The sequence below is a fragment of the Perca fluviatilis genome, chromosome 11 (assembly GCF_010015445.1).
Source record: "Perca fluviatilis chromosome 11, GENO_Pfluv_1.0, whole genome shotgun sequence".
Classification (NCBI taxonomy): domain Eukaryota; kingdom Metazoa; phylum Chordata; class Actinopteri; order Perciformes; family Percidae; genus Perca; species Perca fluviatilis.
In genome coordinates this window covers 32,201,911-32,225,222 of record NC_053122.1, presented here as the reverse complement: position 1 = coordinate 32,225,222, position 23,312 = coordinate 32,201,911, and the positions used below count along the sequence as shown (strand labels likewise).

The 23,312-nt window shown below is 43.1% G+C and overlaps 1 protein-coding gene across 4 annotated transcripts in view; it reads right to left on the bottom strand.

Annotated features, from left to right (window-relative positions):
- Positions 1 to 2,409: 2,409 nt before the first annotated feature.
- Positions 2,410 to 23,312, bottom strand: part of cadm3 (cell adhesion molecule 3) — a 94,356-nt gene continuing 73,453 nt past the window's right edge. Inside the window, exons 6-12 of one of the 4 annotated variants that reach the window (XM_039815393.1) lie at positions 17,344 to 17,514; positions 16,651 to 16,741; positions 10,552 to 10,724; positions 9,565 to 10,095; positions 8,971 to 8,991; positions 6,591 to 6,707; positions 2,410 to 3,660 (exon numbers count right to left, since the gene is read on the bottom strand). In XM_039815393.1, the coding sequence (XP_039671327.1) occupies positions 3,542 to 3,660; positions 6,591 to 6,707; positions 8,971 to 8,991; positions 9,565 to 10,095; positions 10,552 to 10,724; positions 16,651 to 16,741; positions 17,344 to 17,514 (1,223 nt within the window). In that variant the 3' untranslated portion in view covers positions 2,410 to 3,541. Of the gene's footprint in view, positions 3,661 to 6,590; positions 6,717 to 8,970; positions 8,992 to 9,176; positions 9,416 to 9,564; positions 10,096 to 10,551; positions 10,725 to 16,650; positions 16,742 to 17,343; positions 17,515 to 23,312 lie in introns of those variants that run through there. The other 3 variants (XM_039815392.1, XM_039815395.1, XM_039815394.1) reach the window with 3 other exon arrangements.

The following is a 23,312-nucleotide window of genomic DNA, read 5'->3' as shown; positions in this document are numbered from 1 at the left end:
CTCGGATGAAGAAAGCTTTTTCGACATCTCAAAAGGTTTTTAAGCCGCTGTGTTATTTGTAAAAGATGGATCATCTTGTTTGAATATCATCTTCTTCAAGAAATCTTACCAAATGAATTTTCACTTGTTCCATTGGCAGATTTTTTTTTAACTTATTACAAGCAAAGAAATCACCTTGTATTCATTGTACATTTTTTTTTTGAAGTGGCCTTTTTTTTCCAGTGTATCCAGAGGACTGCTGTGTTGAGGAGGTACAGGCGGGTTGAACTGGGACACGCCGTATGTTTGCAGATCAGAGGACAGCAGGCCGCCGCTCTCGTCTCAGGAGAGATTCTTGTCGGCACTTCTCATCTCCAACACTATCTACATTTCCAACCTTTTTCTCATGCAAGCTATACATGCTAGCACATTAACTAAGACAAAGGACAGGACGATAAATTACAGGCAAATACAGGTCCATTAGTTTTTAAAAGACACTACACTTTGTTGAGTATGAGGCCAGTATTCCTTTTCTCTGTTCACAGAGCAGAATTGGACTAGGGTTAAATACAAATCAAAGGTTACTCTTGGCTAAGCTCCGCGAGACAAAGCCCATCCTCTGGTCTGCAGACATGAATACTGTGTAAAGCTGAAGAGTGTTGCAGAGCAAACATGGGATAAGCAGCGGTCTGAATTCTTCGAAATATTCAACTCGGTTCGTTTCAAGTTTTCTGGTGCATGTCAAATCAGTCTCCAGTGGAACACTGTTTGAGCCAAGTTTAATGCGACGCCACCCCAAATTCCAACCGAGATGCTACGAAAGAAAAGAAAAACAGCAGATGACCCTGCTTCAGGTCGCGTTACCCTTTTGTAGTATAGCTAGCTTAAAGACACACCAGCCGGGCCACTCGCTGTCAAAGCAGCTAGCTAGGTTGCGGTTAACAACAATGTGGGGAAAGGTACGAAAAGCACAATCCCTGAACGTTCCCAAAAAAGGGTGTACAAAAAAACTATCACAGACATCACTGTCTAAGGGTAGGACTGACAACAGCAAATGGATTCCTCTCCTAAAACGCAGCCCAAAAAGTGCTGCAGAGAGCCATCGCCGTATGCCAGGAAACCGAGAGACGCTACTTCTACTGTACGTCTATGGACCAAATGAGAGAGAGAAAGCATTGAGGGTGCGGATCAGAGATGGAGCTGGGGAGAGGAGGGGGAAGGAGGGATGAGGGGAGGAGAGAACCGGGTGAAGGTGGATCAGGACGCAGACGAGATGACTGATTAAAGAATTAAATGAAATGGACGAGTGGAGCGCATGGGGGGTTGAGGGGGCTGGGGTGGGGGGGCTGGAAGGGAAAAGGACATTTACGTTCCTTAATGACTTTCTTCAGTGTTAGTGCAGCCCAGACTCCCGCTCGGGCACTCTGCCCACCAAAGCCAAACCTTGGCGTGTGTACAGTCTGGAGCCCAGAGCCTCTTAGTTAGATTGCAATCAATTTCCACGACCGGGCCGGGCCAAGTGGAGCTTGCCAGCGCCAATGCGAACTCCCAACCTTAATAAAACACTGTTCATTTATGGGAACCTTTTGCTAAGTTGGCATATGATTCCTGCTTGCAATAACACACACACACACACACACACACACACACACAGCAAGAAACAATAACAGAAAGGGTTGGTTTTGTATTTGCCAGGAAGTTTGTCATAATGCATGTAGGCAATCCTGTTCAGCCCCGTAGTGGAAAGCAAGCAAGCATTTTCACTTCCCTGAAGCAGCGAGCGTGCCAGCTTCTTAGAGGAAGTCATGATGTCACTACTCAATGAATTTAGCGCCAAGCTCGCCAAGACAAGCAGTCTGCTGCAGGGAGAAGGATGGCCTACGAGCAGAACGTTCAGAGATGGCGGAGTGGAAGGAAAAGCCCAGCGGTCCACGTGCGCCGGGCAGCGATACTCCAGGAAAGCTCGACCAAAACACTTTGACACCTTTTTCGAAAGCTGCTGCATTCTACAGAGGTTTTGCTACAGTTGAGTGTTTGGGAGCAGAGGGGCAGACAAAGCAGGGAGAAAATAGCAACACTGAATGTGGCGCACCGAGAAAAAGAAAAAAAAAAAAGGTTAAGAAATATAGCATGAAAACGTTAAACCTCAAAATCAAAATACAGCTCGGAAAAAGGGAGTTGTATGGACTCCTGGACTGACAAACCGACAGACACTGTAAACCGTTAACACTGACAGTAACACACTGAGACACTGACGAGAGAAAATCTCCCATAAATCCCCAAAACCAAAAAGAATAAAAGAAAGAAGAAGAAGGACAATGTTCCTCATACAAATATTTGCAATTAAGGTTAGTTTTCATCGCAACATCATTGTCGTTATTTTTAATATTTTTTTCCCCAGATATTGATAGTTTTGACTCTGCATTTCCACGCATGTAATAAAAAACAGGCAGGCTTTTTTTTTTTTTTTGAGTATATAAGTTACTGTAATGCAGTAACAGACTGTATGAGATACAGGAGAGAGGGATATGTAGAGAAAGAGAAGAGGGATAGAAGAAGAAGAGAAGGTGGGAGAGAGGACAGAGAGAGAGAGAGTGTATTTACAGCACACCAAACATTTTCTGTCATGTAAAAAGAATGCTATATAATTCTATATATATATATTTATATATGTATACTGGAGCCCCTTGGCTTGGTAGCGCAAGGTGGGAATGCTATGTTTGCATGAGTGCTGCATGTCGTGGTGCTGCATTGTGGGAAACTCAACGGTTCGAACCAGGGTTTGTGAGGACGTGGGAAGAAGGTTCGATGGCATAAAAAGATTAAACTGTGAGAGAGAGAGGGAGATTAGGTTTGTCAGTAATAATTTGCTTTGGATGGATTCCTTCGCCAGTAGAATGTTTGCAGGGGGATACCGCCCTGTCAGATGGAAAGAATGAGGACAGAAACGTGAAGAGACAGAGCCGGGGGTTTTGGTTTAGATGTTGAAGGAGACAGGTCGGACGAGGTGTGAGAAGTGAAGTATCAGAGCTCGGGATGCCGGAATGTGAGTTACAATTTAGCTTTTCGGAAGGCGCTGACAGTTAGAAGTACGAGGTTTGTGTAAAAAGGTGTTAATGTGTCATTCAGAGATAATTCAGTTGTTAGTACAGTAGGAGGCTCGCGCTTATTAATCGGAACATCTACGAGCATTCAAGTCTGTGTGAGAAGAGTTTTCCCCAAAACTGACTCATGTACATATGTGTCCGTGTGTGTGTGTGTGTATGTGTGTGTGTGTGTGTGTGTGTGTAACTTCAGTTTGTCCATGTGTCAGTGCAAAAATCTCACTTCCCTGTATCAATGCAAAGAGGGTAGTACCAGCTGAAGCTCAACCATCGCTTTATCCTGCCCGCAGTTCTTTCCCTCCCGTCCCGTCCCCTCCCATCGTCCCTTCCAAACGAGTGAAGAACTGAAGCGTCGTGAAAACAAATGGAGGTTTCTTTCCCCTACGCTCCTCCCCTCTCCTCTAAATCCACGTCCTCCAGCTTTCCCTCCTTTCCTCCACCGCTCCCGCGCCCTCTGTCTAGATGAAGTACTCCTTCTTATCCTCTGCTCCGGAGTGGCCTCCCTCTGCGTTGATGATGGCCGTGTCCGCATCGGGGGCGTCGTCCGAGCCCTTGGCCTCGTGGGTCAGATACGTTCCTGTGGAAGGAGAGAGAGAGAGAGAGAGAGAGAGAGAGAGAGAGAGACAGACAAAGAGACATGGATGGTAAGAGAGAGAGAGAGAGAGAGAGAGAGACAAGGCGGGGAGAGAAATAAGATTGCTGAGGCAGTAAAAGTCAAACACTGGAACGGTAAAATGACAAAAGTCCAGAGACTGTTATAAACAGTGGAGTGGCAAGATGTTCCAATATGATGTCCAAATGATCACCTCAGGTGCTTTTGAGAACAGTTTTTTGCCTTTAATGTGGTTGAATTACTATGTAGTAAAGGTTTCTTTAGGATGTGGGCACAGTGTGAGACACAAAGTCAAACTAATAAAAAGGTGTTTTTCTTTGGAGAGGTTTTATGTGGAGTTTTATTTTGGTTATCATGGGTCAGAGCTAAGGCAAAAGTTAGAGTTAAAGTCAAATCATTTTTCTCCCAAAGACATCTAGAGTTAAAAACTGAAGCTAAATTCAGTTGAAAAGTGAACATTTTTCAACATCTAGGTTGCATATAACCTCTGTTTTGTAACACTTTATTATAAGGGTACATGAATTATCATGAATTCATGCATGACTTAATGCATGACAAAGCATTAATAGTATCTCATGCACGACTTAATGCAGGAACAATACGTGAATTAATGCATCAATTAAGGCATTTCAGTCATCATTAGTTCTGATTTATTGATTTGATTTATTGATTTATGTCTTCTTCATTGGTTAATCTGTAGTTAAAGTGTCTAAGGCTAAAAAACTGAATTGGAGTGTTGTAATCATGATGAACTAAACATTACTTCTTTATTACTTCATGTCTGTGGCCCTTCAAATAAAGTGCTGACTTGCTCCATCTTTAACATTGATACATAACATATGATTAATGGTGCCAAAAAGGAATCAAAAGCCAGATAGCATCTTTGAACAGAGTTGGGGTTATTATCTTCCCCATATACCTGTTAGGACGTGACCGCATTTCCATACGAACAGCATTACAGGAGCGATGAAGACCGAGAGATGTCTTTGAAAGCTCTGGAAAAGGCTAGCTAGTGGAACTTGAGTTGAGCTCATTTTGTCAACCTACTTTTAGAGGGATTTAAACTTAGGACATCCAGCTTTTTGGCCATTAAACTGTGCATTAAAAGTGCACATTTTGTGAGTTGTTTCATCTGCTGCTCTTGTGCTTCAGTAGTGATAAACTATCTGCATTCGGTCTCGCATAATGCCAGTGAAATGAAAGGCAAGGACCAATGTTCATGTACTACAGTCAGTGTAATTGCTCACTCCTCTGCTGGCCCGCAAACAGAACTACAGATGCCGTCAGCAGACAATGAGGAGCTTCACACTAGGGCTTGGCAATATATCGATATTATATCGATATCGTGATATAAGACTAGAAATTGTCTTGTCCAGTGTTGTCTTTTCCTGGTTTTAAAGGCTGCATTACAGTAAAGTGATGTAATCTTCTGAACTAACAAGATTATGATGATTTTATTGCGGTTAATATACATGAACGAAACAATTATTTCCCACAATTTGCCACCGAAAAAAGAATTTTTGCCTATCCTATAATACCCATAGTATAACCCAGAAATCCAACAAAACTAAATGAAACTAAATACAATCCTAGTCATTTTACATATTAATCAAATTACTTCATAACCCCTTAATTATTTTAGATTTTAAAGCTTTTTATGAAACTCATCATTAAGTTAATTCCATAATTTAACCCCCAAAACTGAAACACATCTAAATTTGACGAGTCCTCACTTTACCAGTTTCAAAGATAGAGAACCGTCTTAAATTATGATTACCTTCTCTTAATTTAAAAAAAATGAATACAGACAGGAAGGCAATTGTTAACAACTCGAAAAAGTATTTCCAAAGTTTTTAAACATACAAGATCTGGAAATTTAGAACAAGCTAGAGCAAGACTGTTCTAGCTGCTATTATTTGTACCTTTATCCGCTTAGTCATTATATCCACATTACTGATGATTATTTATCTAAAATGTCATTGTGTAATATTTTGTGAAAGCACCAATTGTCATCCCTACAATATTGGCGCAATATCAACATCGAGGTATTTGGTCATATGATATGATTTTCTTTATACCCAGCCCTAGTTCACACTATCAACCCCAGATGCCACCCTTCTGTGCACAGGTGCATTACCCAACCAGAGGGAGTCAGCAATGCAGCGACACGGACATGATCCCTCACAGACCTCGCATCTGTGAACACTGGCCACCAAGCGACTGTCCTCAATATTCTGGAGCAGCTGGAGGCTGGGCAAGTGTTTATCAACTGCGCCACCTGGGGGTCTGAAATGGGCTTAGTACCATTTAAACTTCACCTGTCCCCTTTTGGAATTGAAATTGCTTTCTCCTATTTGTGTATGTGCGAAAACAGTGTTTTTGAGACCTGAAAAGTGTGAAGAAAGAAAAAGAAACACTGTTTTGTTGTCTCCCACTCACAGAGCACATGAGCAACAGAGTAAGTAACTAACTAACTAACTAACATCACGGCCAGAAAGCAATTACATTTCTACCACATTTTTAATCCCCATATTTGACTATATAAAATATGCCGCTGAAATATCGCTGATGTCATGACATTTAATCTCACAGGCAGTTGTGTGAACCAAAATGTATTAAAAGGCAATTCATAAACATTCACTTATTGTCATTCATTCATTTCCTGCGTTAAGAGTAAAATAAGTGGGGTTTATGCTTAGAAGCCATATTTAGGTATGAATGCATTTGCATTTCTGTGTGTCCCTGCATTTGCATGCATATGCATGTTTGCGAGAGCCAGTCTTGGTACGCATGTTTCCATATTTATGCAGGTGTATCTCTATGCACGCTCATGCATAATGCATGCATGCATGTGTGTGTCCGTGTGTGTTTGTGTGTCTGTGTGAGCAGGTGACCTTTGTGTCTGATGAGGTATCTGCCCAGGACGATGAGGAGGCAGAGCAGGATGAAGACAATTACAGCAACCACCCCTCCGATCACGGCGTGGTCCACCCCCGAAGACGTCGACATGGCTGTTGGGTCTTAAGGAGAGGGTGGTGGGAGGGAGAGGAGAGGAGAGGAGAGGAGAGGAGCCATGTAGTAAAGATAAGATTGGAGACATAATGAGAGAGAGAGGGAAAGGGAGATTGGTTGAGAAACAAAGAGACAAAGAGCAACAGAAAATGAGGTAGAGAGAGTGAGAAATAAGGGGAGAGAGGTATAGAGAGACAGAGATTGAGAGCAGAGAGGGAGGGGTGGCATATGAATATTGGTGGAAACGGGAGACAGATGATGAAAGGCAGCAGAAATAGAGTGAGAGAGGGAGAAAGAGAGAGAGAGAGAGAATAATGGGGTGAATGACAGAGAGAAAAGAAAAGAACAGGGGAGCGGAGAAGACTTGTCAATATATAATACCCAGGCACAGCAGCAAACTTTCAGAAGACAAAGACAAGGATATGACAAAAAGACAGGCGAAAGAAAAGAGGCCACCGTGTCACCCTCCATTAAAAATGGTTCGTGACTAACATGCAACAGGATTGAGCAGTTTACAGACCATGTCCCAATCACTTATAATAACCTTGTGGGAACACAGGCTGCTGATATAGGGTGAAATCCTTGCCCCTTTAGCGTTGGTGATTTCTATCTTTTCACTTTAACTGAAGGATTTTATGCTCTTCTATGGATTAAGAAGGAATTGAGGAATCCAAGGCTGGATTACCAACCAGGGAATGTGGGAATTTGGTTCGTTCACAGTCAAAGCTCTTGACCCAATGCACCTGTCTACATGTATGTATTAATTATATGTACTTAAATACACGTATATTATGCTCAAAATGAGGAAGAAGTATCCTCTAGTATATTTCAGACAAGAAGGTCTGGTTTGTGTCACATTAAATCTACTTAATTGTGCCTGGTGTTAAATACATGCTTAAGATGTATTTAAAATATTTAAATTGTATTTGTTACAGTAGATCATTTGGGCATTGTGCTCCCAAAATAGTATACTGACTGTCCTTTATGCATTTTCACCCAACAGCAGAGATTGCTTTGCTTCAGCCACTTTAGCTACTTGCCCCTTGGAGAAGAAAGCAATCTGCGCAGAAATAATTTGATACATCATTTATTTCGCCTGACTTTTCAGACCGGATCAGACAGACAGTCATTTTGAAAGTCACTCAGATCGAAAACAGCAATTCTTATACCAAAAAGCATAACACAGATAAAAAAAAACAACAACAACAGATAATGGAGGAATAAAAAGGAAATGGTGTTGGAAAGACTGGCTTGCACTCAGTGAATGTTTGAGGGGACAAACCAATGTGGAGGGCAGGAATTCAACCATTCAAAGGAGGAAACAGCTAGCTAATATATAAAGTACATTCAATCAGAGAACAGGAACGAGAGATAGAGGCACAGCAACAGCCAATGACCACCAGAAATATAAAAACTGACAAGTAAAAAAAAAGAAAAAAAAGGAAGGAACACATTACAACCAGCTGGGACGCCAAATGATGGGGGGGAACGGCCAATTCTCGGCCAAAAAAGTCACATTTCAGCAAGTTAGAGAAGTGAAGGGGTGTGACAACAGCCAGCCAGAAGCCAGCCGCCGATAGAGAACAGGGAGAAAACGGGGCAGAGGAGACTTGAGCACCAGTCAGAATGACACACACACACACACACACACACACACACACACACACACACACAGAAAGTGGAACGCACACTCTGGCTGGCCGGCGCAGAGGTGAGAGGGGCATGCTGACGAAGCGAGACTGGGAATGAGCCCATAAATCCTGCTGTCAGCATCAAAGGAAAGCAGACAAGACCCAAGAACACCCCTCCAACCCCAACACACACACACACACACACACATATAGAGAAAACCACACAGAGGAAGTGGAACTTGTACCACTTAAGAGGTCATGCTTGTGCGTGTCTTTGTGAGATAGATGTTAGTGCCTGGTGTGAGTCAATATGTGTTGCATGAGTGTGTGTGTGTGTGTGTGTGTGTGTGTGTGCGTGTGTGTGTGTGTGTGTGTGTGTGAGCTTTGAACCTGTGTCTGTGCATGTATGGGCAACAACAAAGCATTACGTGAGCAAGAGTATGAACTATTCATCGCTCCACTCTAAAGTTCAAAGTGTCCCCAGACTGGGTTTTTATTCCAGAGTGACAGACAGGCAAAAACAGACAGAGCTACAGACAGTCAGACCTACAGATGGACAGACAGACAGGTGGACGAAAAAGTTAGAACGACAGAGAGTCAGAACGACAGATGACTGGTGGAAAAGTTATACCTGCAATGTTGTCTGCAGCATCTTCTCATGTGGATGAGTAGATGGATTGTTGGATGTTTAGATTGATGAATGGATGGATGGATGGTTGGTTGGTTGGTTAGATGAGTGGAGGAGTGTGTGTTGGAGGGTTCGGGGTGGGGTTAGGGATTATCAACAGGAGAAAAGAGGAAAACAAGAAAAAAAAAAACATGAAACAGCTGTGAAAGGGCCACACGAATGCCATTATTTCCTTTATTGTGTTTCTTCAATTCTTGTCTTGCTGTCAGCTTTCAGTATGTTTCAGTATTTGCATGTGTGTGCATGTAAAACAAACTCCCAGTCTCCTTGAGTGCTTTGAGTATGTGTTTGTGTTTGCATGTGTGTGTGTGTGTGTGTGTGTGTGTGTGTGTGTGTGTGTGTGTGTGTGTGTGTGTGTGCATGTAAAACCAGCTCCCAGTATCCTTGACTGCTCCACAATGCAAGCACAGTTTGTGTATTGAGGGAAAAAAAAGTAACTTGAATGGTGTTTGTCTTTCCACTCCATTACTAAGCTTTTTGCATCTCTCTTGTTTGCAAGTGTGTGTGTGTGCAAGTGTGTAGCTCAGATGGTTTTACCTGTGAAAGTGTAAACTCCATTCAGCCGGACGGAAACTGAGGGAGTGAGGGAGGAGGCGGGGGAGGGGTTGGCAGTGGAAGGAGCGATGCTTGCGGACGAGGGAGGAGGAGTCCGGGTGGAGGAGGGAGGGGGAGTCAGGGAGGAGGAGGGAGAGAGCGGCAGGTCGGGGAAGAGGGCATTGGAGAGGGTGGTGGTGGAGAATTCAGAGACAGTGGTCGGCACGTCAGCCGCGGAGGGGGTGGGGGAAGGTGAGGAGTCGGGGGAAGGTGGGTAGTCTGGGGAAGGTGAGGAGTCTGGGGAAGGTGAGGAGTCTGGGGAAGATGAGGAGTCTGGGGAAGGTGAAGAGTCTGGGGAAGGCTCGGGGGAGGAGGTGGAGGCGAGGAGAGAAGGGTAGGAGTAGGAGTAAGTGGGATCAGAGCCGGAGCCAGAGAATACGTCAGGGGGAGAGGAGGGTGGGAGGGAGGAGGATGGAGAGGATGGAGAGCCAAGGAAGGATAAGGTGGTGTCTGGGGAGTCTGGGTCCATGAGGCCTTGGGAGGGAGGAGGACGAAGAGGACGAGGAGGAAGACGAAGCGCAGGAGGAGGAGTGGGAATGAGCAAGCAAAGCGCAAAAATGGCCATGGAATCGAACGAATGGGACACATCAAAGCGAAAGGGAAAGAAGCGCAAGAACGAGCGAAAGCGGTTGGATGGTAGGCGGTGGGGTCGGTCATGGTGGCGCGATTGGATGAGAAGTAAAATAAAATAAAACAACAAAGAAAAACAGGAGGAAAGAAACGAAAGAAAATCAGAAGAGAAAAACGGTGGAAGAAGTACAGGCAAAAAGCCACAACAAATGACAGAAATAAAGAAACGTGATGAAGAAAAAAGTAAAAGAAGAAGACATCCCAACTCTTTCTCTACATCAGTCTCCCTCTTTCCCACAACCCATCCCATTTCTGACTGTTTTCCATTTCCCAATTTTTTTTTTTACTTCTCCTTATTACCTTGCACCAGCAGTGTGTACTCCCCCAGGTTGTGTCCTATGCCGTTGTTGGCTTCGCAGAGGTAGACGCCATTATCGGATTTGTTGAGCATCTCGAAGCGCAAGAAAGCACCGTCGGCTTTGGCCAGTGGGGGGAGCTCTCCATCCTTCTTCTCCCACCTGTAAGAGGTGGGCCTGTTGAAACAGGAGAGAGAAAGAATCCTGAGTTGAACTGTGTGCTCCGCACATTTTTCACACAAAAAAGTAGAGTAAAAGTAAAAATCAAAAGGGGGGTTGAAGTGATGAGAGGAGAAGGGAGCTGTGACAAGTGCTGCAGGACAAAGAGAAAAGATGAAACGATCAAGGGCGAAGTAGGGATGGAGAGAGGAGAAATGGTTGGATGAGAGGGGAGGCTGGGTGGAATGAAGACGGAAAATGAAAAGATAAAAGCAGGGGAGGAGAGCAAGTGAGAACTCATGAGAGAAAGAGATGGATGTTCCAGCGAGAAAATAGAGAAGGGACAGAGGGAGAAGGAGAGAATGAACGATGGAACGAGAGAGAGGGGGGGGTTGTTGCTTGCAGATGGTGAAAGTGAAAAAAGGAGTGATGAAGGAAATGATGGTTGGGAGGAGTGCCACAGCTTGAATAAGGAAAGCGATTAAAGGAGATGGAGGGAGAAGAAGACAACAGAACAAAGATCAGCATTTCAAATCAGCCAGCGTTAAAAAAAAAATCCATTCTGCATAACAGATCGCGTATGAGAGAGATAGCGAGACGTGTCTTGATAAAAGAATCAATTATGTAAATGTACAAGTCCTTAAGCGCTGTACAGTAATTACAATGACGGGGGAGACTGAAACGGGGACAGACCCGAACGGGTCGGACTGATTAAACGCTCTTGGAAATGTGAAAAAAAAAAAAACTCGGCAACACCTAAAGGTGCAATCTGTAAATTCACGATGGAGGATATTTGTGCAGTAACTGTTAAAGGCAAACAATACATCTCCTAGAACCAGCTCCTTTAGACCAATATTTAAAAATCTAGTTGGATGTTTCTAAAAAGGCAAAAACCTACAATTCTATCTGCTGTTGCTGCTGGGCAAAATTCTCAAACTGAGTGAAAGCTAATGAGAAACATGGTCTACTCCCTTGACACCTGCTGCTGAGCAAACACTTGGGAGACTGTGGACTTATTCGAAAGCTTCGAGTTTTGAATATATATCATTCTAAGAATATAAATCCCAGCAAGAGCTCCAGCTGTCCTGAGGCAAATGAATATTCATCCACAAAGTATTTGAAACAAGCGTGTCCTGACGATGTTTGGCTACATTGTCTGGTTACCTGCAGTAAAATGGAATCAGCTGTTGTATTACACTGCCTCCAAATGCTATATAATGTGCAATTAACTGATCAATTAACTTCACATTTACAAGGCTGTAAATCGCGTAGTGTTATTGCACATAATGCTCAAAAGTCAATCACTGTTATACAGCGAGTACTTAGTTTAAGTGCAGAAAGGCGATTGGTCAGACCACGCTGATAATTCCCACCATGCATGTCTAAAATCTGTGTTTTATTCCTGGCTACGAGCTCTGCTTTGGTGGAAACTGTTCAATTAGCATGCATGCATTAATAAACACTGCACACAAGTCATGATATGCTTGAAGACATTCTTTAACGCAATTATGGGTACTTTGGTTCTGCATATCCCTCCCTCTCACAGCTATAATCATTATCCCTGTAAAGAATGTGCTATTGGGTGTTTTTGCTAAATTATTCATGTAAGATTTGCTAAATTATGTTAATTTCTAAAATCTCTGTAATCCATCACTTAAAAGTAACAAAAGTATCTGTTGTCTGATCAGTATTTGTACAGTTAGAGATTATTAAAGGATAAACCTGGTGTTATTTTTATGTTGTTCTTATGTTGAACAAATCTACACATTAGTGAACCTGCCATGACTGTCTGACTACGCTGTCTGTGCCACTCAGTCCCAAGCCCATTGGTTCCTACAGAAGATGGACATATGTTTAAAGCTGCTCTAATCTATTCTTTATGGAAAAAAAAAAACAATGGGTGAAATGACTAATCAGCAGACAGAGAGAGAGACAGACAGAGAGAGAGAGAGCGAGAGAGAGAGAGAGTTTTGGTTTTACAGTCCACAGTCCAACAGTTTTGATTCAGTCAGCTCTCATCAGTGTAGTTTCAAGACAAATCAGGTAGCTGTTTTCCAGCAAATAAAACTCTGATCAACCCAATGTCACTCCCTGCCCACCCCCAAACATCAGAAAGACAAAGTCTGCGGCTTCCCTATGAAAGAAAAAAAGAAGCTAAAAGTAAGCAAATTAATGCTAATGTTGCTCTGCGTCTGCTCGATGTGTAAATAAGCCACTGTTTGCTAACTCAACTCCATAAGGTGATAGAATGTGTTGTATACAACATATTGTGCTGCACCTCTGTGGCCAAAAACAGAAATTATAGTCGGTTTAAAGATGTGTTACAAATATGCAGTTTAATTTACAAATAAAGCAACGTTTCTCAAAGCAGCTGGGCGCTAGCAAATGTCACTCAAACAGGAGTAAATATTGTATTTGTAGGGGGACTATTTTGAGCTGTGGATTAATACACATTTGGTGCACTAGGGAGTATTTACGGCAGCAGGACAGCGTTGTGTGGATTTGACTCAGAATAAAGCCTTGTGACAAGGAACAGGTCACTGAGTGCAATGCTGTGGCTCCTTGGTGCGTTCGTAGTCGTTTTGGACAACACTATAACAGAATAAACTATATTAGACTTGAGCTAGGCAATACTTGTTAGTAATACAATATTGGTCTTGGTCTTTTCATGGGATTTGTTAACAATAAGAGAAAACTACTGTAGAAGATTGCCGGCCCTATTCTTTTACAGGTTACAGATTACTGTAATCCTGTTACATGTCACCTGCTGTTTTCTAACCGTGGCCATGACCGTGCACACATAAGGAAGCCCACATGCAATAGATCAAAGTTGTGCAAGGCTTTTTAGCTGTAAACGTGTTCGGTAAACAGTCTTGGTGAAATAAGTCCAAGCTCAGAAAGGTGATGCAAGCACTCCTGGGGCATGCTGATTGAATGGTTGTGAAATATAAAAAGAAGGTAAAGCACAAATTCCTTTCTCTTCTGTTGGAAAGCTCTTGCTGCTGGGCATCGAGGAAACACAGTATGGAATTTGATACGGTAAGTTATTCTTTTGAAGCTGACAGGATGCGACCACGGAAAGAGAAAAGTGTGTATCATGGAATACAGTGTGACGTTCGTTGAGTTTGATTGGGGAGGAGGGCGCAGCCCGAGGAGGAGGAGAGGGATCTGAGCGGCTGGGTGTGTCGGAGGAAAGGTGTCGTCGCGGTGATTGGGTTTTGACTGACAGCTGCGGGGTCAACCTGTATCTGATTTGATTGGACACTAGCTCATCCACAAGCGGCGGTGCACACAGCTGAGCACGCTCCCCAGGTCTCGCCCTCTCTAGTGCACGCACGCACGCACGCACGCACACACGCACACACCACACACACACACACACACACACACAGCGATTTCTCTTGTTTGCTCTCCCTCTCTCTGTCTTCGTCATTTGCTGCTTGTCACCAAATCTTTCTGTCTCCTCTCCGCCCACGCGTTTCTCCGCTCCCCTGTACCTCTCCCTCTCCTGTCGGCTTGTTTTCTTTTCCCCACTACCCCTCCTTCCCTTGTCTTTTTTTTTACAGCGATCTCACAGTTTCTATATAGCCTTGTTTTTTTGTACGTACAGCCTCTGCCACTCAGTGTACACTTTCTTGTATCTAAAGCCTCTCTGTGTATCGTGATCCCAGCAGGATCTGAACCCTGAAGCCTTGCATTGTCAGGGCCATTTAAACTACATAGAACCCTTTATTACCAAAGAACATGAATATGTCCTATATAGAACATACATAATTTAGTGGATGCTTTCTCCCAGAGTGTCTAATTGTATCACAAATACAGTAAATAGATTTCTAGCCTAGATGGTCCCCGTGGGAATTGAACCCCTGACCGCAGCACTCTGTGCACGCCTCGCTTTTCTCCCATCTATAATTTAATCGACTCCGTTGCTGCGCGTTAAAGCACGTTCATGGGATGACAGCCACCTCCTACGATCCCGCCCCCTATCTGTTCCACCTGCCAATCAAACTAACTGGCTAGTCTTATTCCCAGCCACTCCTGTGATGAGCTGACAGGGGGGGGAGAGAGGGGAGAAGGAGGGGGGATTAGGGGGAAAAGGTGTGAGGAGAGATAGAGGAGAGTTATAGGAAAGGACGGGGAGAAGAGGAGGCGGAGGAGGAGGGCAACGAGGCATCGTGACAAGACGAAGAGGAGTGAACGAGCCGTGAGTGAACGAGCCGTGAGTGAACGAGCCGTGAGTGACACGGCGGCGGAGAGATACCCGATGATGCAGGGATGGAGGGAGGCAAGGAGGGGAGGAGAGTGGATCGATAGGGCTGGTTGGCTGAAGGTTCATCTATAATGCAGAAAGGCCAGGGGAAAAAAAGAGTGTATTTGTGTGGGCAGGATTTAGGACGAAGGTTTGCAGTTTGTTTCTGTCTGTGAGCATCACAAATGTTGTGTACACACTGTATCAGTGAACACGAGAGACCTTGTACAAGCAGATGTGTTTCGCTAACTGCGCCCATGTGTGTGTGTTTATGTACGTGTCATGTTTGAACAAGTGACTACTTGCGCGAGAAGGTGTGAGAAATTAAACATGTTAGTGTGGGATTGCTTACAAGTGTGTGCAGACTGTCAGTGCTGCTTCTTGTGTGTATCCTGTGTGTGTGTGTGTGTGTGTGTGTGTGTGTGTGTGTGTGTGTGTGTGTGTGTGTGTGTGTGTGTGTGTGTGTGTGTGTGTGTGTGTGTGTGTGTGTGCATTTTTATTGACTGGATTGCGGACCTGTCGTGTCATTTGTCAACTTTTCAGTAACTAAATGTTGTTGTTTTTTGGATACGTATGTGTCTGCTTTTTTATATGCTGGTCTTAGTTGCCTCTAAAATCTATTGCCTCTCCATGAGCAGGGGTGAAAGCTTTGACTGGGGCGAGGACAGCAGCACCCGGCCTTGTTTATAAGATTCAGGGCTTCCATCAGCACATGCTTTAGAGAAAAAGAGAAGAGATTCCTATGATAGAGGAAGCATTGGATTGATATAAATGATCATCTATTGGGAAATTTACTGGACATAATAATAATATTAAGAACTCACACCTATTTCGAGTCATTGAGGTGAGAAAGGACATTAGCACTGGCTGAGGAGAGACGATAAAAAGGCTAGAAGCACTAAATGAAAGACAGTACATAAACCCGGAATTAAGTGGCCATCCGAAACTATCCTCATCCTCACCTCACAACTGTAATGAATGTTCCAATATTCAAATTACCAAACTCTTGTGGTACTGTGAAAAGGTAAAGGTGGGAGTAGCTTTATGTTATAGCATTTTTTTAAAGTGTCTGATCTTGACACCAAACACAGTGGCGTCTCCCACCAACAGTCAATGGCAAATTCTTCTAACCATGACCACTATCTTTCCCTAACCTTAACCAAGTAGTTAGGTGGTTAGTTAGTTGCCTAAACCTAACCATACCTTCACCATGGAGGTGTCAGATCAAAAGAAAAGTCATATTAGTAGACACCTGTCGTAGATTTGTTGGACAATCTGCAGTAAACAAACAGGAAGCACTTTACTGAAGCTCAGTTGAGAATTACACTTGCAAGGTTCCGCCAAGGTTCATACAGATATGCCACATGAAACACTCTTGTGCTGCTGTGGCGCTGGCATACAGAATGTGCCACATGTACTTTAAAGTCCTCTTACTCCGGTAAAATGTAAGCATAAGAAGAAAGACCCAGTTATGTCGCAAACTGTCTGGGAATGTTGGAACATGACCATGTTGTTTAGTCATTTTATATTGTTTGAGAGTTCTGTTTTTATTTAATCACTTAAAGATGTGTGTGCTGTTACTGTATATTGAAATCAGGAAAAATGTGTTTGTGTGTTACCATACACACAGGCAGATATGGTGTCAATAAAATGTGTTTGTGTGTGTGTGTGTGTGCGTGCGTGCGTGTGTCTTACTCGGGGTTGCCGTTGCCCACACACTGAAGATAAAACTTCTCCCCCTCTCTAGGCAGATTGCTCTCAGGCGTGATCCGCACGTCAGGGGAATCTGTAAGTGGAAGACAAACACCCAGACACACGAACACACACAGAGTGCAGTTACATAACACAGGACTCATAACCGTACAGACATGCACACAGTCTCATTCCCGTCTCAAATCTACTCCCATCTGCATCCTGTAGGCGTCCCCATCTCTCCTCCCACAATGACATAACCCCTTACACAACGACATCACTTTCTCTCTGCGATGCAGTTCCGCTGTCTCGCCCACAGGGTGGCAGCACCGACACAGACTCCGACGTGGATCCATTTATAGTTTCATTTGGATGATAACCTGCTCTTCTAATCCACAGTGACTCAACTCTGGGCAAGTGCACCAGCAGAGGAAGGTTACATTCCTGTGTGGTCATTATTACAGGCAGCTAATGTGAAATGATTGGAGCAGAGATCAAACTGCAAAGGAGGAAAATGTGCTTCTGCTGCCTAATAAATGAGAAGAGCAAAAAAAAAGACAGCAGTTCAAAGTTGCATTTTGCATTTCCCTCTCACATCTGTCTGTCCTCTACTCTCCCTCTATCTTTACCCAGTATCCTCTGTATCCCCACACACACACACACACACACTCCTCCCCATTTTCCCATTTGACTCACACAACACTCGCAGAGCGCGCTCGCTCCTCTTGTCCCCCGGAGCGAGAGAGGGATGGTCGACGGCACAGGTGATGAGGGCCTTGTCGTCACTGCGGCTCACCTCCAGGGTGAGCTCGCTGCTCACGTTGTATGTCGGATTGTCTGGAACGGTCTCCACCACGTTTGAATGTCCTGAGGCGAAGAAGGACAAGAGGGGGGAAGGGGACAGTCAAGAGGAAGTTGTCTGCATTTTAACCAGAGACTAGAACAACACTAGTACAACACAGATACAGAAATACCATGCACGCACACTAAGGCACTAAAAAAGGTTATTTCCGTGTAATTAGGATGTGGTGGTTTCATGTTGTAAAACTGTACATAACGGCAATGGCCCCATTTGTTCCGTTTCAATGAAAAATGCATTTTCAGTGCAGTTACCTTGCGCCCCTGGGTGTTTTGTTTTGCTATCTATCATTATAAGCCACATATACTGTACGTCTAACAATGCATTTCCTCATATTTATAGAGCAATATCACACATATTCTCTAAGGGTGGGGGAAAAAATCGATACAGCATAGTATCGCGATATTTTCCGCGACAATACTGTATCGATACACAGACGCCAAGTATGGATCTTTTATTATATATGTGTTGGTCAGTTTGTCTCCTTGACCATCCCATTTTGAAGCAATAAAATTGAAGTGAGATGAACAAACAGAGAAGTTTATATTTTTAGATAAAACATGTTGACAAAGTTTCCTTTTGGGGAAATAATTTGAAATTGGGAAAAATTTGAAGTTAAAAAAAGGTAATAAATTGCAATATATCGCAGAATATTGCAATATGTTTAAAATCGCAATATTATATTGTGACACAAGTATTGTGATGATATTGTATCATGAGGCCTCTGGTGATTCCCACCCATACTATTCCCTCACTAAAATAAGCTTTTTTTCCCCTGCTGACTCATCCAGTGATGTGTACACGTTTTATCCAATAAAATTTCATCAGAGATTTTAGGACAACTCTAAAACTTCCGATCATAAAAACATGCAGGTTTATCTTTTCCTTGAAGGTAACTAGGACTAGCAGCAGTAGCATATGTGCTGTGTATTTCTCTCAGTTTGACAAAAATGTGTTTAGTGTTAACGATTAGTTAATTAGTAGGGGTGTCACGATTCAATTAGATTTCCGATTGTAAGGTCACGATTCGATTGGATTTAAACATTTTCTTTTCAGCAGTTACGCAATGCCACAATAAAAGCCACTACATGGCAGAAGGGTACTCTACAACAACAGTTTGAGTTTTTCAAAGTTTACGAAGTGCAATTGAAAGCACCATTACTTTCCCGAGATGCACCTGAACGCACCTTAAGTCCGTTAGAGCCCACATGCTTTACTTTTGTTGTTTGTTTCCATAACTCACTGACGGGGAAGGCAAAATGTTCTTCAGAGAAGCAGGAGAAATTTTTTTGTTCTGTTGTTCATCATGCCATCATGTCTGACTCCAGCAGTGGCCATGGTGTCTGGAAAAGAGTAGCTGCGGCTAAGTAAGTAAGTTACCCTGTGTCATTAGTTGCATGCTACCAGCCGGTAGGCTAACATTACCCTGTGTCTTTAGCTGCATGCTACCAGCTAGTAAGCTAACATTACCCTGGGTCTTTAGCTGCATGCTACCAGCTAGTAAGCTAGCATTACCCTGGGTCTTTAGCTGCATGCTACCAGCCAGTAAGCTAACGTTACCCTGGTCATCTGTTTCATATCGTTGTACATCGAATATCTTTGGGTTGGTCAGAAAAAATAAATAATTTGAAGACACCATCTTGTGATTATATTGCTCTCTTTTTTTATATCTTATAGCCTAAGCTTTTAATCAAAAAGATAATATTGAGATGAATCAATGATGAAGTTCCAAGTGCTCTGTATGACTTTAATTTTCGCACTTCTAAAAGGGGATATATAACAACTCCATCCTGTGTAACAACAGTTTCTTCTGGTAACATACAGTAGGCTATCAAATCCTTTCAGTCTTACATCCTGCCACAACATCCTTGTTCATGAGGAAAGACGCAAAGAAAATCAAAACCTCAAAGCTACTTCATGGCATCCTCAAAGCTGCAAATGTCTACGTTGCATCTTGGCAGCTCCAAATGGCAGTCAGAGGGAAATGAAAATGTCAGTTTCCTTCAGTAGCAAGAACTCACTGTAACATCAGTGAACTGCACACAGCCCGCTCATGTTTACTAACCAGGCCAGTCTGTGATGTGTTGGGCTCAAGGACACCAAAGGGACGAGAGAGGCCAAAGATCTAATGTTGCTAAGTTGCCAGCTTTCTTGGACTCACTCACTCGCTGTTGCTTAGGAATAAACAGCTTGCAGATGCAACTATACCCAAATAGAGACTTTTATTTTGGCAAATAAAAAGAATCTAAAGCATCTTAACTGCATTTATTTAGAGTGATAAAACAGGTCTGTTTTTATGAGGCAAGTGTAAAGTATTAAAATATGCTCAGATTTTCATATAGAGACGTTTCCATTTGATGTTGTTTCCCTTTTTATTCCTTTATTTCACATTTCTGGCAGCAGCCACAGCAGTCTGCGCAGGATAAAAAGATAAAGCGGGTGCAGGTGGGTCTGTGCAGCAGAAGCAGCAGCACTAGAGTTAGACAAAGTATGAAAGCATAAACACAGGGAAGACTGTCATCCAGAGATTGCACCCTATTGTAAGAAAAAAAAAATAAAACTAGGTGGTCAGACCGTGAAAGTGGTTGGTGAATCTTGGAAAGTGGACCAGAACCTTATCGCCTTCTCTTGCACACATACATACACGCACACGCACACACACATACACAAGCATGGGAACATGTAGGTCAAGATTATGAATAACATATACACAGATGAGGCAGAGATAGTGGCAGGGGAGAAGATTGGAAAACACACACTTTTTCCTCTCTGTCTCTCTCTCAAACACATAGCTATCACAGACCCCTCTTCTTCATCCTCCTCCCCCTCCATCCCCTCCACCCCCAGAGAACTCTTCAAATACCACTGAATCTAATGACATCTCTCTTTTTATTACCGTAACCAGTTCTCTGACCCGTGGAGAAAATTAGTTTACTTTCCAGGTGCATTTCAATAATCCTACGCCACTCAGAGGAGTCTTTTCGTCACCGTCTGCCTCACTCACTATTCTCTCTCTCACTGCACACACAAACACAGACAGTATATAGCCTTTATTAAAAACCATGGCTCTCCAAAACCAGACGTGGGACTGAAAACATCCCGTTTGTTTACGCAATGACTCCTGTGTACAGTATTTTTCCGAAATCATACAATTGAGTTTTAATACGTTTTTCAGGCCCAAGGGGTCATGGAACTGACTCAACACATTCATAAAGAAAAAAATAAGATGCAGTCAGATTAAGTGTTTTTTTTCCCAAGACAGCAGTGTCACAGAATTTACTCATAATTCACATTTCCTCAGTTTATTATTAGATAATCAGGGTTGATTTGCAAGTCAGCTCCAAGCAGAGCACAAGCATATCGGACTGGGAAGCAGTAACAGGTTGTATTACACTGGATTAGGTTCAAACTAACAGACCCTTCCTTTTAAAGGGCCTGTTCAACCGAATAAAAAAAATCTATATCTTTAGCCATACAGGTCCTTTTATTCTTTTTGTCCTGGTTTTGAGATGTTCTTCTTTGATATTCCTGTCTCCACCCATATAAAATGGAGTTGAATTAAATTTCAATTTTGCTGCACACAGCAGGAAAAAGTGAATTTTCCACACATCCCGGTGTCTTATTCTGCATTATCCACAGAACAGGCTGTAAAGAGGTATTCATACTAGAGAAAGTTATTTGTTAGAAAGTAGTTCAAATGAATGCTGTTCCGAGTGTGTTTTGTGCATTACCCAGAGTAACCAGGATGTTTTTGATTTTTTTTTAAATCATTAGAGTAATTTTTTCAATGCTGTGAGCACCACAATTCTATATACCAACATTGTATTTTAGAGCCTGACATCTTAGAGTCATGTCATAACCTGGACAAATAAGCAGGCCTGCTTGGTTCTTTCGGGCAATGACAGTAAAGATTTACAAAGAATATGTTTACGGCATTTCCTCTCTAACTGGGACATTTTAGGACCGATTGGTGGGATTGCTACACACGGCGATACACTGGTAAGAGCAAATTAGGTTCAACCATGTATCCAGCTAATTTAAATAGCTCACATTACAGTATTGTGTGAACAGTTAACTTTATTTAATATTTTATGTGGCATTTTCTTTTGCGGGGTGCAAATGTTCCACCAAAACAAGTTCCTTCCTTAGACTATTTTGCACAGCAACCACCGATGCGTCCAGAGTTTAGCGCCGCCCACGAGGATTGTGATTGGTTTAAAGAAATGCAAACAACCCAGATTTTGTTTTTCTCCTATCCCAGAATGCATCTGTGGTGCAGCCAGACCTTACTCTACAGAACTGTGGAGATAGGTCTGGCAATGCGAGACTATATTAACAATGAATGGACTATGTGAAAGGGATCAATCCTTGTGATGAAGCAATAGAGAAGTATCGCTACAGTTCCCCTTACTGCTACAGAGCTTTTCAGTGTCTTTCAGCTCTTTGTTTTAGTTTTCAGGCATGCAACCTTACTGTTTTGTTTCACTCTCAACATTGGATACAAACACAACTCCAAATTAAAGCTGCAAGCAGCGTTGGACGGGCCCTCGCTCCTCTGCGCGCATCGGGGTTACTGGCGGACACCGTTCCTTGCGACCGTGCATTTGCGCGGCACTCAGACACAGACACTTGGTTGCACCACCTGGTGAAGTGCTGCAACCAAAACAATCTAGATCTCAACGCTCTAAAGACAGTGGAGATGGTTGTGGACTTCAGGAAGAACCCAGCCACACCTGCCCCCATCACCCTCTGTGGCTCCACAATTGACACTGTGGAGTCTTTCCGCTTCCTGGGAACTATAATCTCCCATGACCTTAAGTGGGAGCTGAACATCAGCTCCCTCGTCAAGAAAGCGCAACAGAGGATGTACTTCCTGCGGCAGTTGAAGAAATTTAACCTGCCAAAGACAATGATGGTGCACTTCTACACAGCCATCATTGAGTCCATCCTCACATCCTCCATCACCATCTGGTACGCTGCTGCCACTGCCAAGGACAAGGGCAGACTGCAGCGTGTCATTCGGTCTGCAGAGAAGGTGATTGGCTGCAATCTGAAGCGTGCTGGAAAGATTGTGGCCGATCCCTCCCACCCCGGGCACAAACACTTTGAGCCACTCCCCTCTGGCAGGAGGCTGAGGTCCATCATGACCAAAACCTCACGTCACATGAACAGCTTTTTCCCCTCCGCCACTAGCCTTATTAACAAGGCCCTGAAACCACCCTGACTCTCCACCTGGCTCTTCATGCCACTGTTCTCTCTCTACTGTAATGCTCTTTGCTCTTTATTTATTATTATTATTATATTTTTTTATTTCTATCTTTATTTTTAATTTAATACATACTGTGTACATATAATTATACTTATATTGTTTATACCTATACTCATATTGTTTAATATTCCATTTAGAGAATGTGTAATGTGCACCAACAACACCAAAACAAATTCCTTGTATGTGTTAAAAACATCGTACTTGGCAATAAAACCAAATGGCAAACTGAAATATGATGTAGAGTTGACGGTGCAGAGGTAACGATAGAGGTGTGAGAAGTGATGGTTGTTCAGTGTGAAATATAAAGGAAATTGAGCACTGAACCATCCATTTGTCAAATACAAGACATATTTGCAGAGAAGCATAGATACTGTATGCTTTAGGGCTGTCCCTAATACAATTTTTTGTGCTTCCAAGCCTCAGTACTAATCAACAGCGAATTTTCAAAGCTTAGCATAGCATAGTATATTTAGGCACGACAATACTCCAGCACCTGCTAAAAATTTTATGGGATGCCCGTACTTTTTATTAAAACTC